Genomic DNA, 16,506 nt, shown 5'->3' on the forward strand with positions numbered 1-16,506 from the left:
ATCCAAAACACACCCGAATCCGACAAAAAATTTTCAGGGAGGTTTTGCCAAAACGCGTCCGAATCCAAAACACGGCCGCGGAACCGAACCCAAAACCAAAACACAAAACCCGAAAAATTTCCCGTGCACATCACTAGTTTTCACCAGTGCCTGCTCCAGAGGTGGGGATGCAGTGCAGTTCAATACTAAAATAGGGAGCCACACCAACTGGTAGTGAGCCCCATCAAGCAATGTTTGGTAGCATTTGGAGTGGCAGTTTGCGTGGCTCCCCTACTTGAATTCTGAACTGTGCTGTAACCCCACCTCTGGAGCCACCAGTAGTCTCACTATGGGGTATATGCAATTGGGGTCGAATTCCCGAAATTGTCGAATTTCGGGTCATTTTCGACCAAAAAAAAAATTCGCCTATGCAATTCAGTGCTTTCCGACCAAAAAACGGACTTTCAAAATTCGACTTTTTGAAATTCGAACTTTTGCAAATTCGACTTTTCTGCAATGATACAAGTGCTGCAATTCGACCAAAGCATATTCAATTAAAGTTTGGAAATTCGACAGCAGTGCTTTTAGACAGCAAATTTGTCATTTTCAATCCGCCACACTTTGGAGGGTGAAAACAAATAAAAAAAATTTAAACATGTTTTTTTTTGTGTTTTTTTTGGGGGGGAATAGCAGATCTATTTATATTAGAAGGGATTAGGTACTTTTTTTTTTTTTTTTTTGGAGGCACAAATATTATTTATATATTTTTTAAAATATTATTTATTTATTTATTTATTTTTATTGCTGGAACGGTAAAATCCTAAAAAAAAATGGCGTGGGGTCCCCCCTCCAAAGCATAACCAGCCTCGGGCTCTTCGAGCTGGTCCTGGTTCTAAAAATGCGGGGGAAAAATTGACAGGGGATCCCCCGTATTTTTAAAACCAGCACCGGGCTCTGCGCCTGGTGCTGGTGCCTAAAATACGGGGGACAAAAAGCGTAGGGGTCCCCCGTATTTTTAACACCAGCATCGGGCTCCACTAGCTGGACAGATAATGCCACAGCCGGGGGTCACTTTTATGCCGTGCCCTGCGGCCGTGGCATTAAATATCCAACTAGTCACCCCTGGCCGGGGTACCCTGGGGGAGTGGGGACCCCTTCAATCAAGGGGTCCCCCCCCCAGCCACCCAAGAGCCAGGGGTGAAGCCCGAGGCTGTCCCCCCCCATCCAATGGGCTGCGGATGGGGGGGCTGATAGCCTTTTGTGATCATGAAAAGAATATTGTTTTTTCCAGCAGTACTACAAGTCCCAGCAAGCCTCCCCCGCAAGCTGGTACTTGGAGAACCACAAGTACCAGCATGCGGGAGAAAAACGGGCCCGCTGGTACCTGTAGTACTACTGGAAAAAAAATACCCAAATAAAAACAGGACACACACACCGTGAAAGTAAAACTTTATTTCATACGTCGACACACACATACTTACCTATGTTCACACGCCGACATCGGTCCTCTTCTCCATGTAGAATCCAAGGGTACCTGAAAATAAAAGATCAATATACTCACCTCAGCCATGGTCCAGAGATAAATCCACGTACTTGTAGAAAAAAACAAAGCGCAAATACCCGACCAAACGGACTGAAAGGGGTCCCATGCTGACACATGAGACCCCTATCCCCGAATGCAGAGAGACCTGTCAGTGACAGCTGTCACAGAAAGGTCTCTAAAGCCGATCAGGAAGCGCAACTTCGTTGCGCTCATCTGATTGGCTCTGCGCGTCTGAGCAGACAGCGCATCGCACAGCCCAGTCCATTATATTCAATGGTGGGAACTTAGCGGCTAGCGGTGAGGTCACCCGCCGGTCAGCGGCTGACCGCGGGTTAACCCCACCGCTACCCGCAAAGTTCCCACCATTGAAAGTAATGGAGCGGCTTTGCGATGCGCTGTCACAGCACAGACAGCGCACAGACAATCAGATGAGCGCCACGGAAGTAGCGCTTCCTGATTGGCTGAAGGGACTTCAGTGACAGGAGTCACGTGATGTCCCGGGATTCGGGAGAAAGGGGTCTGATGTGAAAGCATGGGACCCCTTTCTTAGTCCGGTATGGTTCGGTGTTCGTTTTTTTGTTTTGCCAAGTACGTGGATTATCTCTGGACCTGGATGTACCTCTGGACGCTGGAAGGTGAGTATAATTTTTTCACAGGTACCTCGGATCGTCGGAGACCGTGGCAGTCGGCGTGTCAACATAGGTAAGTATGTGTGTGTCGGTAGTGTGTAATAAAGTTTTACTATCAAGGTGGGTGTGTACTGTTTTTATTTGGGTATTTTTTTTCCAGTAGTACTACAGGTACCAGCGGGCCCGTTTTTCTCCCGCATGCTGGTACTTATGGTTCTCCAAGTACCAGCTTGCGGGGGAGGCTTGCTGGGACTTGTAGTACTACTGGAAAAAACAATATCTTTTTATTATCACAAAAGGCTATCAGCCCCCCCATCCGCAGCCCATTGGATGGGGGGGGGACAGCTTCGGGCTTCACCCCTGGCCCTTGGGTGGCTGGGGGGGGGGACCCCTTGATTGAAGGGGTCCCCACTCCCCCAGGGTACCCCGGCCAGGGGTGACTAGTTGGATATTTAATGCCACGGCCGCAGGGCACGGCATAAAAGTGACCCCCGGCTGTGGCATTATCTGTCCAGCTAGTGGAGACCGATGCTGGTGTTAAAAATACGGGGGACCCCTACTCTTTTTGTCCCCCGTAATTTTGGCACCAGCACCAGGCGCAGAGCCCGGTGCTGGTTTTAAAAATACGGGGGATCCCTGCCCAATTTTTCCCCTGCATTTTTAGAACCAGGACCAGCTCGAAGAGCCCGAGGCTGGTTATGCTTTGGAGGGGGGACCCCACGCCATTTTTTTTCCGGGTTTTTCCCGTTTTTTCCCGTTTTTTAAAATCGCGGCAAAATCCGCCAAATTGGCCGATTTTCGCCCGCGATTCTGGCGAATCCGTTTTTCATTGAATATGGTGAATTCCGGAAGCCACCTTCCGGAATTCACCTGTCGAATTAAGTCGAATTAAAAAACGGCGAAAAATTGCCGCGATTCGCCGTGAATTGCATATACCCCTATATCTCTGCTCTACATGCGACACAGTAAGTGATAGTGTATTTTGCACTAGGTGCACTAAATGCCCATCACAATCTCCTTCTCCAGGTTGTTACTGTATCTACCCCTTATACCAGAGATTCCCAAACTGTGTGCCGTGGCTCCCTGGGGTGCCTCGGAACACTTGCAGGGGTGCCCTGGGTTGGTGGTCCAGGACCAATTCAAATTATTCATCGTCAATATAATTGGCAAAACCAGTGATGGTGGCTGCCAGTCATAAAATATGTGGTCAAACAGAAGCAAATCTTGTTCCTCACCACACAACTGACCCTAAGGATGACATATAAACGCGATCTACTTAATGTAATATTTCTTTCTAAATTTCTCAATAAGAAATTCTTGGCCTAGGGGTGCAGTGAAAAAAATTCTGATATTCTAGGGCGCCGTGATTGAAAAAAGTTTGGAAACCACTGCCTTATACTATTGTGCACTAATTACTGCATATCTACTGGTTACTGATGTTAACCTCAGAGAGATAGCGGGAACCTTAGGCGTGGCCAAAACTACAGTTTGGACATGCACAGAAGACAACAGTGGTGGATGAACACAGGATTCTTTCATTTGCAAAGAAAAAAACACTTCACAACATCCAGCCAAGTGAAGAACACTCTCCAGGAGGAAGGCATTTCATTATCAAAGTCTACCATAAGGAGATGACTTCACAAGAGCAAATATAGAGGGTTCACCACAAGTTACAAATCATTCATAAACCTCAAGAATAGAGAAGACATATTAGATTTTATAAACAATTACATCTAAAAAAGCCAACCTAGTTCTGGAACAGCATTACTTATGCAGATGAAACTAAGATCAGCTTGCACCAGAATGATGGCAAGTGTGATCACATGTTCCTGCATGTCTTCCAATGACATGGGTCACTTGTGTTTTTTTTGTTAATGTGACAGAAGACAGAAGCAGCCAGATAAATTCTGAATTGTATAGAGATATACTGTCTGCTTAGATTCAGTTGAATTCTGCAAAGTTGATTGGACGGTGCTTCACAGCACAGATGGACAATTATCCAAAACATACTGTGAAAGCAGCCAAGGAGTTTTTTAAGGCAAAGAAGTGGAATATTCTGCAATGGACGAGTCAGTCACATGATTTAAACGCGACTGAGTGTGCATTACACTTGCTGAAGAAAATAATAATGGCAGAAAGGCTCACGAACAATCAATAACAGTAAAGGCCTCACACAGCATGACAAAGGGGGAAACTCAGCATTTGGCGATGACCATGGGTTCCGGACTTCAGGGAGTCATTGTCTGCAAAGGATTCTCAACAAACTATTAAAAAATAAACATTTTATTATAATTATGTTAATTTGTCCAATTATATTTGAGCTCCTGAAAACAAGAGACTGGGTATAAAAGTGGTCGCAATTCCTACAATATTTTTATTCAACATCTTGAATTAAAGCTGAAAGTCTGCACTTCAATTGCAGCTTCACTGTTTAATTTCAAATTGATTGCAGCGGCTTACAGAGCTAAAATTAGGAAAATTGTGACAGTGTCTGTTATGGTGTTTAATGGGTTAATGCTGGAGTTGCAGACTACAGATGATAGGATGATGGTTACACGGATAAATACAGGAGTTGCACAGATGACAGGTGATGATGGTTTAAAATAAAACTGTATTGAAGCATAATTCCAAATAAGACATACAGGATAACTGAAGAAACATGACTGTCACGATCCGGGTATCTGGACACCATTACTTACCCTTCAGATGCCTTCTAAGGCTGGCTCAGCGTTCCAGGACCAGATCCCATCTGTCATACTGATGTCCACATTCCTGCCTCCTCTCCTGTCACTCTGAGACGCGGTCACCGCAACGCCTGTAACATCCGGAATGGCGTCTCCCGCGGCCTCCGCCGCTGTTCCTGAGTTTCTGCATGCAGAGTGTCAGAGTGGTGATTACGTCAGCCGCGGCCTCCGCTGTGCCCGCGTGGTTAAATGTGCACTTATCAGTCTGGCGTCTCCTGTGGCCGGCGCCGCCATTACTGTTTTAATTCCCACATGGATTACAAACCAAACTTCCCTCCAAGTGTCTGCATGGGCGCAGCCATCTTGGATTCTGTCATCTGTTTATTTCCACCAATCTACTGTTTGCAATGTTAATCTGCATAATTGCCTAGCCAATCCCTTCCTTGCTGCAGGTATAAGTATTCTGTGCCTGAGCAAGGAAGGCGTCAGTGCTTTGGTTGTCAAACCTTGTTCCAGTTTGTCTCTCTCCTGTGGTTGTTTTCCAGGTTCCAGTTCCTATCTCCAAACCTCCACTAAAGAGACCCGCACCAGCATTCCACCTGCGGTGTAGCCTGACTCTCCTATCCATTTGGATTCATCTGCTTCGAGCTACAGATCCACCTGCTTCCAGCAATCAGCTTCCAGCAGAGATCAGCTCTTCTTAAAGTGCCGGTACCCTTTTCTACAGATTATCATTTATCACCGGCATTATTATTTCACCGCTCTCAAGCTCCAAACATCACTTCATATTTCATCGCTCTCAAGCTACATTTATCATTTAACTGGTTCCAGCCAGTATCCACTCCGTGCCAACATCAGTCTGGTTCCAGCCAGTACCCACAGCAGCCGTTTTATCCACAGCAGCCCAACTTTTCCTGGAACACCAGCTGGTACGATCCTGGGCTATCTCCATTGCTACAGTCGGGCCTGGTAAGGACTTTCCAACTAGAAGATTATAAGAACTATCCCACACTACCAGAGCCCTGTGGCCCTTGCCACCCTGTAGAACCCAGGAACTGTATTTATCCTCTGCTGATTTTTATGTTTTCTTTTACTGCTGCTGTGTTACGGAGTTTGTCATAAATAAACATCATTGACTTTTACCCTGGTTGTCGTGTTCACGCCTTCGGGCATTTCTTCTACATGTTACTTACATGTCTAGGGGTCTGATACAACCTCCCAGGTTCCGTTACATCTCAGCCCCTACAACTGAGGCTGCCTCCCGTCAGCTCAGGCCCTCAGTTGTGACAGTAAGCACTGACCATATGAATCCAGCCGGAGACCAGGATCAAGCGGCCAGGCCGATGCAAGAACTGGCAGCCCGACTTGAACATCAGGAGGCTGCACAGGGCCACATCATCCGCTGTCTCCAGGATCTCTCTACTCGGCTGGATGGGATTCAGACAACCCTCCGTGGATCAGACGCGTCCGGTGCGTCAACCACAGTGACTCCAGCTATGACCCCACCCACCTTACCCATTTCTGCTCCACGTCTTCATCTTCCAACGCCAGCAAAATTTGACGGATCTCCAAGATTCTGCAGGGGATTTCTCAACCAGTGTGAGATTCAGTTTGAGCTACAACCTGGCAATTTTCCCAGTGACCGTACAAAAATTGCCTACATTATCTCTCTTCTCAGTGGCTCAGCCCTTGATTGGGCATCACCGTTATGTGAGAGGTTCGACACCCTGCTATCCTCCTACACTGCATTCGTGTCAACATTCAGGCGTATCTTCGACAAACCAGGCCGGGTAACTTCAGCTTCATCTGAGATTCTCCGTTTACGCCAGGGATCACGTACTGTAGGACAATATCTTATACAGTTCCAGATCCTGGCATCCGAACTGACATGGAACGACGAGGCCCTGTATGCTGCATTCTAACATGGCTTATCTGAGCGTATTAAAGATGAGTTAGCTACCAGAGACTTACCTTCCAAGTTAGATGAGCTAATCTCACTCTGCACGAAAGTTGATTTACGTTTCAGAGAGAGAGCAACTGAGCGTGGAAGATCATCTGCTCCAAAATCTTCTGCTCCTCCTCCTCGCCAACTGTCACCATCTAAAGACGAGCCCATGCAAATTGGCCGTTCCCGTTTAACTCCTGCTGAGCGCCGAAGACGTCTCTCTGAGTCTCTTTGTCTTTACTGTGCAGCTCCGTCTCACACCATCAATGCCTGTCCCGAACGTCCGGGAAAACTCCAAACCCTAGCTCGCCCAGGAGAGGGCTGGCTAGGAGTAATGATCTCCTCTCCATCTCCTCATGATTGTAATCTCCCAGTGTCGCTCCAAATTGCTCAACGTTATCGGAACGTCATTGCCCTCCTTGATTCCGGAGCAGCTGGGAACTTTATTACCGAAGCCTATGTTAAACGGTGGTCCCTACCCACCGAGAGACTTCCTTCGTCCATCTCCTTAACTGCCGTGGATGGCAGCAAGATTTTTGATGCAGTTATTTCCCTAAGGACTCTACCAGTTCGTCTGAGAGTGGGAGTTCTTCATTCCGAATTTATTTCTTTTTTAGTGATTCCAAGGGCCACACATCCTGTGGTCCTGGGCCTTCCATGGCTCCGTCTTCACAATCCATCTATTGATTGGACGACTACGCAGATTCTGGCATGGGGTCCCTCCTGTGCTGAGACATGTTTGTTTAAAGTATTGCCTGTCTGTTCTTCCTCCCCCAGGTCGTCTGATGTTCCACCTCCTCCCTATCAAGATTTCACGGATGTGTTCAGTAAGGCTTCTGCTGATATCCTTCCTCCTCATAGAGAATGGGACTGCCCGATTGATCTCGTTCCAGGGAAGGTTCCACCTCGAGGCCGAACTTACCCGTTGTCTCTGCCTGAGATGCATTCTATGGAGGAATACATTAAAGAGAACCTAGCAAAAGGGTTCATTCGACCTTCCTCTTCTCCAGCCGGCGCAGGCTTCTTTTTCGTAAAGAAAAAAGATGGTGGTCTGCGGCCGTGCATTGACTACAGAGGTCTGAACGACATTACCATCAAGAACCGCTATCCACTACCCCTGATTACTGAGCTCTTTGATAGAGTTAGCGGAGCTACTATCTTCACAAAGCTGGACTTGAGAGGTGCATACAATCTCATCCGGATCCGTGAGGGTGACGAGTGGAAGACCGCCTTTAACACCCGTGACGGACATTATGAGTACCTCGTCATGCCCTTCGGATTGAGCAATGCTCCAGCTGTCTTCCAGCATTTTGTCAATGAGATCTTCAGAGACATTTTATACCGTCATGTCGTGGTCTATCTAGATGATATCCTCATTTTTGCCAACAATTTAGAGGAACATCGTTTTTGGGTAAAAGAGGTTCTGTCCCGTCTCCGTGTCAATCATCTCTATTGCAAATTAGAGAAATGCGTCTTTGAAGTCAAGTCCATTCCGTTTCTAGGTTACATTGTGTCCGGTTCCGGACTAGAGATGGATCCTGAGAAACTACAAGCAATCCAGAATTGGCCGATACCCTTAACCCTCAAAGGGGTCCAGAGGTTCTTAGGGTTCGCCAATTATTACAGAAAGTTTATACGAGACTTTTCCACCATTGTGGCGCCTATTACTGCTTTAACTAAGAAGGGTGAAAACCCGTCCAAGTGGTCTGAAGAAGCTACGCAAGCTTTTCATCTCTTAAAACAACAGTTCATCTCTGCACCAGTTCTGAAACAGCCCGACATCGACTCTCCTTTCATCTTAGAGGTGGATGCCTCCTCCGTTGGAGTAGGAGCGGTGTTATCTCAGAGGGCTAAAGATGGCCATTTACATCCTTGCAGTTTCTTCTCCCGGAAGTTCTCCCCAGCGGAGCGCAACTATGCCATTGGCGACCAGGAGTTGCTAGCCATCAAGCTCGCTCTAGAGGAGTGGAGATATCTGTTGGAGGGAGCTTCTCATTCAATCACCATACTTACAGACCACAAGAACCTTTTATATCTGAAAGGCGCACAATGTCTCAACCCTCGTCAGGCCAGATGGGCACTTTTCTTTTCCAGGTTCGACTTTAAACTCCAGTTCTGTCCGGGCTCTCAGAATCGCAAGGCCGATGCCCTTTCCCGCTCATGGGAGCAAGAAAATGAGTCAGAGTCTTCAGACAAGCATCCTATTATCAATCCGTTGGCATTCTCCACGGTAGGGATGGAATCTACGCCCCCACTAGGGAAAAGTTTTGTGAAGCCGGTACTGAGGAAGAAGCTCATGCATTGGGCCCATGCTTCCCGTTTTGCCGGACATACAGGTATCCAAAAAACCCTGGAGTTTATCTCTAGGTCCTATTGGTGGCCAACTCTGAGAAAGGACGTCATGGAGTTTATTGCATCTTGCCCAAAGTGTGCCCAACATAAAGTATCCCGCCAGTCGCCTGCGGGGCAACTGGTTCCACTATCCGTTCCCCGTCGACCATGGACCCATTTGTCGATGGATTTCATTACAGACTTACCTATGTGCAACAAGTTCAATACCATCTGGGTGGTAGTTGACCGGTTCACCAAGATGGCACACTTCATTCCTCTCACCGGTCTTCCGTCAGCTTCCAAGTTGGCTCAAGTGTTCATACAAGAGATCTTCCGACTCCACGGTCTGCCTGAAGAAATTATCTCAGATCGAGGAGTTCAATTCACAGCCAAATTCTGGCGAAGTTTATGTCAAGTCCTCCAAGTCAAACTAAAGTTTTCCACGGCTTACCATCCTCAGACCAATGGTCAAACTGAGAGGGTGAATCAGGACTTGGAGGCCTTTCTCCGCATCTATGTGTCTTCCTCTCAAGATGACTGGGTTCAATTACTTCCCTGGGCCGAGTTCTGTCATAACAATCAGTATCATTCCTCATCTTCTTCAACACCATTCTTCACCAACTTTGGATTCCACCCTAAAGTCCCTGAATTCCAACCGCTCCCAGCAACTTCTGTTCCAGCAGTGGATATCACCTTGCATCAGTGTGCAAACAACTGGAAGAGTGTACGAGCAGCTCTGCTCAAGGCATCGTTCAGGTATAAGAAGTTTGCGGACAAGAAGCGTAGAGTGGTTCCTGCTCTCAAGGTGGGTGATCGGGTATGGTTATCCACGAAGAATTTGAGGTTAAGAGTTCCCAGTATGAAGTTTGCACCTCGCTACATTGGTCCTTTCAAAATTGAGCAAGTCATCAATCCTGTTGCTTACAGACTTCAGTTACCTCCCTTCTTAAAAATACCCAGGACATTCCATGTTTCCCTGTTGAAACCGCTGATCCTGAATCGGTTTCAGTCCTCACTTCCTCCAACTCCGAAAGTCCAAACTCAACGAGGCGTTGAGTATGAAGTGGCCAAGATCCTGGACTCACGTCACCGTTACGGTCAACTACAGTATCTTATTGACTGGAAGGGTTACGGCCCTGAGGAACGCTCATGGACCAATGCTTCTGATGTCCATGCTCCTGCCTTGGTCCGGAGATTCCATTCCAAGTTTCCTCAAAAGCCAAAGAAGTGTCCTGGGGCCACTCCTAAAGGGGGGGGTGCTGTCACGATCCGGGTATCTGGACGCCATTACTTACCCTTCAGATGCCTTCTAAGGCTGGCTCAGCGTTCCAGGACCAGATCCCATCTGTCATACTGATGTCCACATTCCTGCCTCCTCTCCTGTCACTCTGAGACGCGGTCACCGCAACGCCTGTAACATCCGGAATGGCGTCTCCCGCGGCCTCCGCCGCTGTTCCTGAGTTTCTGCATGCAGAGTGTCAGAGTGGTGATTACGTCAGCCGCGGCCTCCGCTGTGCCCGCGTGGTTAAATGTGCACTTATCAGTCTGGCGTCTCCTGTCTCCTGTGGCCGGCGCCGCCATTACTGTTTTAATTCCCACATGGATTACAAACCAAACTTCCCTCCAAGTGTCTGCATGGGCGCAGCCATCTTGGATTCTGTCATCTGTTCATTTCCACCAATCTACTGTTTGCAATGTTAATCTGCATAATTGCCTAGCCAATCCCTTCCTTGCTGCAGGTATAAGTATTCTGTGCCTGAGCAAGGAAGGCGTCAGTGCTTTGGTTGTCAAACCTTGTTCCAGTTTGTCTCTCTCCTGTGGTTGTTTTCCAGGTTCCAGTTCCTATCTCCAAACCTCCACTAAAGAGACCCGCACCAGCATTCCACCTGCGGTGTAGCCTGACTCTCCTATCCATTTGGATTCATCTGCTTCCAGCTACAGATCCACCTGCTTACAGCAATCAGCTTCCAGCAGAGATCAGCTCTTCTTAAAGTGCCGGTACCCTTTTCTACAGATTATCATTTATCACCGGCATTATTATTTCACCGCTCTCAAGCTCCAAACATCACTTCATATTTCATCGCTCTCAAGCTACATTTATCATTTAACTGGTTCCAGCCAGTATCCACTCCGTGCCAACATCAGTCTGGTTCCAGCCAGTACCCACAGCAGCCGTTTTATCCACAGCAGCCCAGCTTTTCCTGGAACACCAGCTGGTACGATCCTGGGCTATCTCCATTGCTACAGTCAGGCCTGGTAAGGACTTTCCAACTAGAAGATTATAAGAACTATCTCACACTACCAGAGCCCTGTGGCCCTTGCCACCCTGTAGAACCCAGGAACTGTATTTATCCTCTGCTGATTTTTATGTTTTCTTTTACTGCTGCTGTGTTACGGAGTTTGTCATAAATAAACATCATTGACTTTTACCCTGGTTGTCGTGTTCACGCCTTCGGGCATTTCTTCTACATGTTAATTACACGTCTAGGGGTCTGATACAACCTCCCAGGTTCCGTTACATCTCAGCCCCTACAACTGAGGCTGCCTCCCGTCAGCTCAGGCCCTCAGTTGTGACAATGACATAGGCATACAGAATCAGGTTAAATTCACCTGAACACATGGATAGCAAGAAAAACAGTCACTGAAATTAGGTGCAGGCAAGGTTCAAGACTTCGGCTACAGCAGGGATTCCGGCACAAGACAAAGCAAACAAGGACTCCAAAACTGTGACAAATAAACTGGCTAGGAACAACATAAGTTAACACGAGCTGGAACAAAACTATAGCTGGCCCTGACTCTCAGAGCTAGCTCATACTTAACATAGGTCAGGGACAATCACTAGAGCACACACAAATACACACAATGTGCTGCAGCTGGAAAAGGTAAGCAGGAGAGAGCATGTTCCACCTGATTACCCCAGCTGGGACTGCTCTTCCAATAGCAGCATCCCTTGTTGCTTAGAGGTACTGCAACAGCAGCAGCCCTGGCTGCTCAGAGGTACTGCAGGTGAGAGAGATAACAGCAGCACCCCTGGCCGCCCAAAGGTACTGCACTCCAAAACATCATAGATGGCAGCGTCGAAGCAGTGTCCAAATATATAATGGACCTAATTGTACAGCAGAGTACAATGCAGCATACATCAGCATGCAGTGTGCCCCCTATGCACAGTCACTTATACAGCAAAGTCTATACATCAGAGTATAGTGCAGCATGCATCAGCATGCAGTGTGCCCCCTATACACAGTTAACTTATACAGCACAGCCAATACATCAGAGTATAGTGCAGCATGCAGTATGCCCCTATACACAGTTAACTTATACAGCACAGTCAATACATCAGAGTATAGTGCAGCATACATCAGCATGCAGTGTGCCCCCTATACACAGTTAACTTATACAGCACAGCCAATACATCAGAGTATAGTGCAGCATGCATCAGCATGCAGTGTGCCCCCTATACACAGTTAACTTATACAGCACAGCCAATTGTGAATCTGGACACAGCACAGCCAGCAGTGGCCCCTACACCCCCCCCCCTTCCACCTAATTTTATTATTTTAATTGATTGATTCAAATTCATTTGATGACAGCCAATTTAATAGAATAATAAAATAAAACACTATTACATTTTTTTTTTTACTTTTCAATTATGTATCCATATTTTCTAAGTAGGACAGCTTACAAGGGCAGTATGGGCATGTCTTACCCATTTACACTCCATTCAAGATTGCATTTGGTACAGTACAGTGCAGGTATTTTGCAGTTACTGGTACATTTCGGTCTAACAGCACCAACATATGCATACAAGTGCTGCCCAGCAAAAAGTTCAGCTCCTAGGCATGTGCCTCAAGTGCCTAATAGGAAATTCACTACTGACAGCCAGTACAGCAGAGTACAGTGCAACATACAGTACATCAGCGTCCGTAAGGGTGAAATGGCGCCAATTCCCAGCCACGGTGCCTTATATAGAATCCAAGCCCTGTGAGGAACCGAGAAACCGACATCGGGAGGATGGCGTTCAGACTCGATGTTCCTTGGGAACTCCCAAGGAATCTGGACCGCTCATCTCTAGTATATATATATATATATATATATATATATATATAAAGTAGTTCGGGCAGCACTCCCAGTGCAAGAACAAATGTCCCGGTGCCTTCCTAGGTACTTTCAGCAGGTCCAAATAATAGAAGCAGTGTGCGGCGGCACTCGGAGAAATAAACTAGTACAGCAGAGTGGTATACAACGTTTCGGAGCTTTAATGTCCCTCCGTCATCAGGACCTGATGACGGAGGGACATTAAAGCTCCAAAACGTTGTATACCACTCTGCTGTACTAGTTTATTTCTCCGAGTGCCGCCGCACACTGCTTCTATATATATATATATATATATACAGGTCGAGTATCCCTTATCCAAAATAATTCAAAATCACACATTTTTAGTTCCCCTACTATATCTAGATATACACATAAAATATAATATATACGTCATTATCTCAGTAGGGGACCCAAAAATGTGGGATTTTGAATTTTGGATAAGGGAATCGCAGACCTTAGATTCTATATAAGGGGTGGCTGGGACTTGGCTATACACAATTTAGACAAAAAAAGTATATAGATATCGTAAGGACGCACATGTACAGTGTGAGTAAAGTATTTTATAGCATTAAGATTCAAATTATTTTTGCTTGCTTATAGGGAATGCAACTCAGTTATTCCTTCAATTCCCTGTTTTGTGACATACTTTATACACAAAATAATCAATGTGCATGTGTTTGTATTTTACTCTTTTCCATCATTTCATTGATTTAGGAGAAATAAAATTAATACTTAAAAATCAGATTTATATGCATTAATGAACTGTTAATGTTGATTATGATATTTCATAAATTTGTATTGTTCCTTACCTTGTCATAACTTTCTGTTCTACGTTTGGTATAGTTCTTATTAGACCAAGTCAAAGGAATTAAAATTTTAGCAGTCTTTATAAACAGTCTTTTCTGTGTGGCATTGAATAGATAATGTGTTGCTTCATTAACCATCTCCTAGAGATATCAGATAACAAAACATGAGGTCATCATAAATATATTAAACATACATTGCATTCACCAAGTGGTATGTACTGTGCATGATTTATTTGAACATTAAATAATTTTCATTTGAACACTATATAAGCAATTAAATAGTATTTACCTTGATTTTATCAATAATCTTTACATTTTCAGGCACTCCAGGATGAATAGCAATGACAATATCTTCATAGCCACCTTTATTAAGTTTAACAAAGGATGTTTCAGAAGGACTGTAAATCAGAACTGTGAATATAATGGCAACCAACCACAATTCCATCTTGCAACTCAGTCTCATCCACTGCTCGTTACATAAGTATGGTTAGTGTTTTATATACTCCAGTGAAAATGCATGGTACTGTAAGCTATTTTTAGGTAAAGAGTTATACTGTATATTTTACTATTGGTGAAGTTCTTTGATTGTCATATGCTCTATTATGGTTGCAAAGGTCGTTGAGTCAATTTTATGAGTCAAAGGGCCAGATTTAACAAGGAGTAATATTCTTGTTATCACTTGTGACGAATGTTAAATGGTGCTCCAACCAATCAGCTCCTAACTTTCATTTTACAAACACATGACAATTAGGAGATGATTGGCTGGAGCACCATTAAACATTCGTAACGAGTTATAAAAAGAATATTACTCCTTGTGAAATCTGCCCCTATATTTTGTTTCATTTCCCTGTAAAAAGTATTCCTTTCTTCAGTTTGAACTCCTACCTTAAAAATGTTGGAGAGAAGAAAGGAATGCAGCTTATGGAAATTTTATTGAGACTAAATCAAGTGACATAGCAGTATTACAATTGTTTTACAAAGGTATAGTCAGAGGTGGCTGAGGGCTGACATTTTTCTGCTACCCACACTCAAATCCTCAAGCCTCTGGTTCCTGTTGCTAGGCAACTATGGCACTCACCCCTACACACTTTTCACTTGCATAATCAATTAGGTCACTTCCCCTCTACTGGTACTCAGGTGTTGTAGATTTAAGTTGGAGAAGGATTGTCTTTCAGAACTTTCTACATAGTCAACCCTGCTTAAACAGCCTCTTCTTTCTCTGAAATTGAACATAGACCAAAAATGAGGTGCTTGGCATAATTTTTGGCCGAAGATATATTGGCCCACCCAGAGCATCGAGGTGACGTCTTTAGCAACACACTTAATACTGTGGTTAGAGGGGTCGCCTCTCACCTGAATTACCCACATTCTTGTGGGATCAGCTCCCTCCAAGGGAGACTAAAGCAAGTCCTGTGCAGTTTGCAGCAGCAGTAGAGGTTTGGAACTCTGGGTTTTCTGGGTTGCACAGGACCATCTGGAAATCATCACTGAAGGACAGGAAGGTTTTAAAATGCTTATCCACCCAGTTCTTTGTGGTTGTATTCTATAACAGCAGACTGATTACCGGCAATTTAGTGCTGAGACATTTATTCACACCTATATGTCTAATTACTGTGCCTCAGGGGCGTTGCCAGAATTTTGTGGGCCCCAAAGCAACATTTGAAAGGGGCCCTTGTCCCAATGCTTCTATAGAAACACTGCTCCGCAGCAGTTGTTTATTTTATGCCCCATGATATAGCCCTAGTTAATTTTCTAAACTCTAGTAGTACCCTAATTCATGTTATGTCATATTGTAGTGCTGCCAGTTAGAGATGTGCACCGGAAATTTTTCGGGTTTTGTGTTTTGGTTTTGGATTCGGTTCCGCGGCTGTGTTTTGGATTCGGACGCGTTTTGGCAAAACCTCCCTGAAAAATTTTTGTCGGATTCGGGTGTGTTTTGGATTCGGGTGTTTTTTTACAAAAATCCCTCAAAAACAGCTTAAATCATAGAATTTGGGGGTCATTTTGATCCCATAGTATTATTAACCTCAACAACCATAATTTACACTAATTTTCAGTCTATTCTGAACACCTCACACCTCACAATATTATTTTTAGTCTTAAAATTTGCACCGAGGTCGCTGGATGGCTAAGCTAAGCGACACAAGTGGCCGACACAAATTTTGACCACCACACAGCTTCTGATATTGTTTTCACCATTATTGGGCAAAGGCTGCAACGACCTGGTTGGTTACTAAGCGACATATCAGCGGCACATACACATGGCAGTTTATATCACATCTGTGAAACATTTCCACACAGCAGTGGCAAAAATGAAAGTTGGTACAATATGGAATTGTCCTTGCGCCCACCCTCCCACCCTTATGTTGGGTTTAAGAAACCAAGCACTTCAGCGACAGGGACTGACACTTTTGTGGTTGAAGCGCTTGTTTGTTTGGGCCTCCACAAGACAATTTCTGGAAGGGCTACCTCCAATCACTAATGGAAAGTTTGA

The 16,506-nt window shown here is 45.3% G+C and overlaps 1 protein-coding gene across 1 annotated transcript in view; it reads right to left on the bottom strand.

The window, feature by feature from the left end:
- The window catches only part of LOC134956857 (calcium-activated chloride channel regulator 1-like), a 135,467-nt gene extending 121,010 nt beyond the window's left edge, over positions 1-14,457 (bottom strand). Inside the window, exons 1-2 of the mRNA XM_063938752.1 lie at positions 14,302-14,457; positions 14,016-14,153 (exon numbers count right to left, since the gene is read on the bottom strand). Of these exons, the coding sequence (XP_063794822.1) occupies positions 14,016-14,153; positions 14,302-14,457 (294 nt within the window). The remainder of the gene's footprint in view (positions 1-14,015; positions 14,154-14,301) is intronic.
- Between the last annotated feature and the right edge of the window lie 2,049 nt (positions 14,458-16,506).

Source organism: Pseudophryne corroboree, chromosome 9 (genome assembly GCF_028390025.1).
Source record: "Pseudophryne corroboree isolate aPseCor3 chromosome 9, aPseCor3.hap2, whole genome shotgun sequence".
Taxonomy (NCBI): domain Eukaryota; kingdom Metazoa; phylum Chordata; class Amphibia; order Anura; family Myobatrachidae; genus Pseudophryne; species Pseudophryne corroboree.